This window comes from Pundamilia nyererei, unplaced genomic scaffold, assembly GCF_000239375.1.
Source record: "Pundamilia nyererei isolate P.nyererei 1_Seehausen unplaced genomic scaffold, PunNye1.0 scaffold00048, whole genome shotgun sequence".
NCBI classification, from domain to species: Eukaryota; Metazoa; Chordata; class Actinopteri; order Cichliformes; family Cichlidae; genus Pundamilia; species Pundamilia nyererei.
In genome coordinates, this window is record NW_005187449.1 from 802,837 (window position 1) to 809,238 (window position 6,402).

The 6,402-nt window shown below is 43.2% G+C and overlaps 1 protein-coding gene across 1 annotated transcript; it reads left to right on the forward strand.

The window, feature by feature from the left end:
- The first annotated feature begins 3,113 nt into the window (after positions 1 to 3,113).
- LOC102214039 (hepatocyte nuclear factor 3-beta-like) lies at positions 3,114 to 6,179 on the forward strand. Its single transcript, XM_013910746.1, has 2 exons — positions 3,114 to 3,190; positions 5,112 to 6,179. The coding sequence occupies exons 1-2, from the start codon at positions 3,116 to 3,118 to the stop codon at positions 6,177 to 6,179; spliced, it is 1,143 nt and encodes a 380-aa protein (XP_013766200.1). The 5' UTR covers positions 3,114 to 3,115.
- Positions 6,180 to 6,402: the final 223 nt, after the last annotated feature.

The window sequence follows — 6,402 nt, forward strand, 5'->3', positions numbered from 1 at the left end:
TTCAGTTTTCAGGCCCCTCTTCAGTGGAACCAGCTCCCAGTTTGGATTCAGGACACAGAAACTGTCCTCCTTAGTTACTATTAATCTCTGGCTCTCTTCCACAGAGTGTCTTTGTTCTGTAAAAATGAAACGTCTCCATGTTGGAGCCTCATTTTAAAGTCATGTCAGTTAAATATGATGTGAAATTTTTTCATTATACAGATGTGATCATAACATTTTTTCCATAGGACTTCTGTTATTTAAATTCACTACATGGCACAATGTGAGAAGATTAAAAAAAAAAAAACTTTTGTAATCACAGGCACACAGACAAATGCTGGAAGGCAGAAATGTATGAATATGAAGGACAAGTTGTTTAAAGACTCCTCCTCTCTCCGTGGTTCGTATATCTCAGTTGTGGTTATGATTTAGTGATACTTAAAGATAAAAACACTTTTGAAAAGGACACACTTTCCCCAGTTATAGCTCCTCTTGGAGTCTTCTCTCTTTGCTGCCCTCGTGATGCATTTTAGGAGCTGATGTGTCCTTCAACACAGAGCACAGACTGGCAGGAGGACAGAGACCTGCTGAACTCATGCACACAAATAAACACAGAGTGTTCATGGATAATGTTTGGGAGCTGGGTGTAGTCAGAAGAAGTAAAGAATAATCTGTTTCTATCTGTTTTGTCGCTGAATTTATAGCAGGGTCAGGAGGTGATGCCAATTTAAAAAAAATCACAACATTCAGATTATTGTTATATGTATGGTGGGTAATGAAGAGCCAATCAAGCACACAACATCTCTGTTTGTTTCCTGTGTCAAGAATTTGGAGGCTGTGGATGCAGAGTAAGGAGTATTATCATTTTTAGCTGATGAAAATAAAATATTTATAACAAATCAATAAATCACAGCTATTTTTCATCATTTATTCCCCATGAGGATCTCTAGACAGGTGGTAGTTCCATGTTCTCCCCATACTTGCCCATCTTAACTCAGGATGCAAAATAAAAAAATATCTTTCACGCTCAATCATCCAGGTAGGGAAATCCCAAAACGCTGACTCTGTTCATGTGGAGGTGAAGTTTTCAGTGAGAGAAAAATAAATAAACTGGGACATTTTAAAGGTTCTGTAAAGAATCTTGTGTGTGTTTTTCTTATTTTATGATAATGTATAAAGTGACTTTTAGTAAGGTAACTCTCGATTTTTCTATGTTTTTAAAAAAAAAGGGTTTCAGTTTCAACGAGACTACCTGTTTAAATAAAAGATCTAAAGCTAATAATAAAGATTTTTGCAAATTTTTACAGGAAGAGCTCTTTCCTGGCCACAGATTCCATATTCATCCTTCATGCCCACTGATTCTTCGTTAAGTCTTCCTCTGTTGTATCTGAAGCCGCTTTAAAGTCTTCAGTCAATGTTTAATCCATAACTTATGACTTGTAAATACTTTTCGTGATCCTGTGCAGGTGAGGGAAGCCCTTCGTTGTGTCACAGCTTTGATAAACACTTCGACCCCCTCTCGGTCTTCATGTGCAACCGACAAATGAAGGGAAATATTTGCGGTCATGTTTGATGGCCACAGAAGATAAAACAGCGGCTGTGTGCAGAGAGCATGGTGGTCCAGCTTCTCTTGTTCCTTCACCTCGGCTGTGTGTGCCGGCTATCCTTTCAGATTCACTGGCAGGTAAACACACACTGTCAGCGCACAAACAGTGAACCCTGCAGCTGAAAAGGAAGGAGGAGATCCCGGGCAGTCTCCACTCTGCCGGGAACTAAACACTTTCACACAAAGGGAAAGGTTCATATTTCACGGTTATATAAAGACATTAAAGATCAGCCTCTCTGGAACCAGCACATTTTGTGTTTTTTCACTTCTACAGCTTTTTGAGCTTCATAAACTACATTTGAGACATGCATTATTCTTAAAATGAAAGAAAAATGTGTATTTCCACTCTGCGTATAGGTGGGCCAAGATTTTGAGAGAACCTCAAGCTTCATGATTCTGGATTCATAGAGGCAGGCCTGATCTGGTCCCTCGGCCTTGAATTGTAAACATGAGGATTATGATATTAACTGGCATCGTTTTGGTATTTAAAACCACTGTATGTAAATCTAAATTCTTGAGGATTCTTAGTTGAAATTATACATACTAAACAAAATAGCACATCCTTTATATCATAAAGACAGAAAAATGTCTTTTGGTCAGACCACCTTCACAAGAAAAGCTTCCATCCAGTGCTTATACAATACAGTGGCCCCTGGTTTTCCTCTGCATGTACTAGAGATGGCCTCATGCTTTACTGCCCTGCACCCGAGTTCGCTGCTCTCATTTCTTTTTTCCCCTTTTGATTTGTTATATGCATCTGTAATGTAACTCCTATATCTTAATACTTCAACAATGTTAATACTCTGTGCTTAGATGCTGCTAACTTTATGCTAGCTTATCACTCTGTTGAAAGAGACGTTTTAAATGTTTTAAATGAAATTTGAAATGTTTACAAAAAAATAAAAATACAGAACGTAACACAAACTAATTTTATGGCAAAATGTAACCAAACAAAAGTTGAAGATGAGACTGAAAAAGAAAACACACCTTATGTGTAAAACAGAAAAAAGGTGTAATAGTGATCATTTTTAATGCATGAAATGAGTTACAGAAGGTAAGAAAAATCTTTAAAGCTATCTGTGAATCTGTGGATCTGATTCTGTCCATTTCGTTGCTAGTGGACTGTGCGGCAGATTTGGTGCCATTTTTCTTTAACTCTTTTCACTTTTAATTATTTTTTGAGAGTCAAAAGTAAACCTGAATCTGCTGTGAGCCTCCTACAGGGGCCAGCTGAGCATACGTACCAACCCCCCTCGGGGTGTTTATTACCCGGCCCTGGGATGCAGGCGGCTGATTGGACAGCGGCTGCGCAGCAGCGAGCAGCAGGTGTCGCAGACGCTCAGTGCGCACAAACCGTCCGTCGGCCACAGTGCGCGCACAGGTGAGAGGCAGCAGCTCCGGTCATAAACAGACAGGGGGGGATCCAGCGGCCCGGTACCGGCTGCCAGCTGAGGACAGGTGGGGTTCACGTGGTTGTTTTCCAGCCTTGCGTGGAGCTGTTTGGATGAATCTGGAGCTGGAGCGTGCACGATGCTGAGCGCCGTTAAAATGGAGGGACACGAGCATCCGGACTGGAGCAGCAGCTACTACTACGCAGAGCCCGAGGTCCGTGAATTTCACCCGTGGGTGTTATCAGTCAGTGGGGACGTTGGCTTATTGGTTAAATATCGATCAGAGGCAGAGGTTTCCCTGCAGAGGAGGCAGATAAAACCCGATCACGGCCGGAAAATCTCAGTGATGGAAAAACGATAACTGAGGGTCACTTACAGGATCTGAGCTGGAATCTGAGAGGCTCAGCTGTACCGAGCCTACACAATTTACCCCAGACGTTTACGCACAGTTTGAATGTTTCATATAAAATTATAACCAGTTATTAGTATTACTGAGTGTAGGCTAAAGTTTAGTTTAATAAAATTAGAGATTAAAGAGTTTTTAAAGTCGTTTTAGAGCATGTTAAGTTTGTCAAAGGAGCCACTCTTCGGCTGGATTTCAAGTAAAAACAAGGAGCCATGTTTTTCATTTTAAGTAAACTAAGTAAATATTTGCAGTAGAATTTGTTAAACTGGGATCTAGTTTGTTCTTAGAAATCCAGGTAATTAAAGCGAAAATCGGAAGGCTGTTTGACCTTCAGTACTCGGCTGTGTCAAATAATCTAAACTGTAACTAACACTTAAAAACGATGCCTGCTTTAGATTCGATCATAACTGCAAAACAAACACCGAGCAATAGAAAAATGGCTGCAGCTGCCAGCGAGGACACACACGGGCAACAAAATGTACGTTTTTACGCGATTAAACGTCACCTTTATTTTTCTGCAGGATTTACGAAATTTCACACAAGCTTTTCATTCTTGAGGGACAGATTTTAACAAGCGCTTTGACTTCCTGTTAAAACTCTGTGTAACTGATTTTAATTCACAAAGAATTTGGGTTAATAAAACAAACGCGTTAAAATCAGTTAACAAGAGAATAAAATAAGAAAAATAAATGTGGAATATTTATCTAAAAATGTATTTTTTTAAAAACAAAAAGAAAAAAAAGATTTTATTCTAGTTAGAAAAATAATTTCCTTGGACGTTTTTGCTGAATAAAATGTTTATAAATCTAAAGTGAAAAACCTTCTTTTTAAAAATTTTAGTTCTCGTGATAATTTTGTTCTATTCAAATAAAACTGTCCCCTCTAAAAGTTGCATTAGTGATTTATTTAACATCACCAGTAGTCCCCACACCCTGCGCGTGAGCTCGGGTCTATTTCAAAAAAATAAATAAATAAATAAAGTATAAACACGTCACAGACAGGTAAAGTGGAAGGTTTGGACTTCACCTTCAACAAGAAAACCACAGAGTGAAAGCAGCCTTTACAAGGATGTGCATGCTTATAGATTTAAAGACATGGACGGACTCGGATTATAGCAAATACAGCTCAATTAATATCTTTAATAACAGGAGTTATGGATGAATTAGACAGAGGAATACAGGTGTATTAGAAACCCTAAAATCAAACAGAAAGTTAGTCTTAGTCTTTATTATAATAATCAGAATCTCGTGGTGAGCAGTTTTCACTGTTTTAAATAACTTCCGATCAGTTATTTGAAACTAATCAGAAGCTTTGGTGTATTTTTATCTCTGCGCCTGTGACGCTTTATTGGAGTTTTTATGTGTATTTTTCAGGTTTCCAGCCTCCTTTTTTCACTCATTTCACTATTTTTAGACTTTACGATCAGTGACAGAACACTGATCGTAGCACGGATCAAGAACGAATTATTCCGCTCTTTTTTTAGCCTGTTTTGGTCTTTTCTGACTCTGATCTTTGTGTCAGGCTGAAATAAATCCGCTGGGTTTATTATTGTGTATTTATGCGACATTATCAGGCTGTTAACTTTAAATTAAATTATTTAGGGATTAAACTCAGTGTGTGTGTGTGTGTGTGTGTGTGTGTGTGTGTGTGTGTGTGTGTGTGTGTGTGTGTGTGTGTGTGTGTGTTCTCGTGCATTAATTAATGTTAATTGGCTTTCTCTGTGTCGCAGTGTTACCCCCCAGCGGCCAACATGAACTCCATGAGCACCTACATGGGTACGCCTGGCATGACGGCCACCGGCCACATGAACGCGCATTACGTGAGCCACCCGGTCGGGGTGAGCGGCTCTTCGGTGGCCTCCGGAATGACGCAGAGCGCCGGGGCCGCCGCGCTGCCGCCCAGTATGAGCCCCATGAGCCCGCCGCCGTACGGGAACGTGCCGGTGATGAGCCAGGTGTACGGGCAGGCCTGCGCCATCAGACCACGGGAGTCCAAGGCCTACCGGCGCAGCTACACGCACGCCAAGCCGCCGTACTCGTACATCTCCCTGATCACCATGGCGATCCAGCAGTCCGGCAGCAAGATGCTGACGCTCAACGAGATCTACCAGTGGATCATGGACCTGTTCCCGTTCTACCGTCAGAACCAGCAGCGCTGGCAGAACTCCATCCGCCACTCGCTCTCCTTCAACGACTGCTTCATCAAGGTGCCGCGCGCGCCTGACAAGCCGGGGAAGGGCTCGTTCTGGACGCTGCACCCGGATTCCGGGAACATGTTCGAGAACGGCTGCTACCTGCGGCGGCAGAAGCGCTTTAAGTGCGGGAAGAAGGCGGACAGCGAGCCGGGCTGTGAGGCCGGAGCGCCAGGCAGAGGCTCGGACTCCCCGCCCTCCTCCTCCTCCTCCTCATCGTCACCTCAGTCATCTGACGGAAAGGGCGCCGACCTCAAACCCCACCGAGGAGAACCGCCAGTCTCAAGCCCCGTGCGCGTGCCCTCCCCGCTCACACACACGCAGCACCTGCTCTCGCACCACCCGCACCCGCTGCTGCTGCACGAGGCCGCGCACCTGAAAACGGACCCCTACCACACCCACTACTCCTTCAACCACCCATTCTCCATCAACAACCTCATGTCGGAGCCGCAGCACCACAAGCTGGAGCCGGTGGTGCAGTACGGAGGTTACGGCTGCCCGGTGTCCGGGGCTCTGATGGCGGCCAAACCCGGCCTGGAGCCCGTGCACAGCGACAGCGGGTACTATCACGGCGTGTACGGCAGGCCCATAATGAACTCCTCCTGAGGCCCCGCCGGAGTCCCCACTGCAAAAACTCTGATCTGTACATTTGTAAATGTGATAAAGGGCAATTCCCCTGTTTTTCATCCATCTGATAAAAAGCTTCATATGAAATCTTTGTTGTGTCGTTTTTATTCGGCTGAAAATTCACAAAGGTTAAACCGGACAGGACAACGGGGCCCACTCAAGCAGCCAAAAAAATTACTTATAAGGTTTGTTTTCCCTTAAA

Excerpts from the sequence above, each read along its gene's own strand:
- LOC102214039 (XM_013910746.1), top strand. The coding sequence starts at position 3,116 with ATGCTGAGCGCCGTTAAAATGGAGGGACACGAGCATCCGGACTGGAGC. Across the intron at positions 3,191-5,111 it reads ACTACTACGCAGAGCCCGAG|TGTTACCCCCCAGCGGCCAA; the intron begins GTCCGTGAATTT and ends TCTGTGTCGCAG.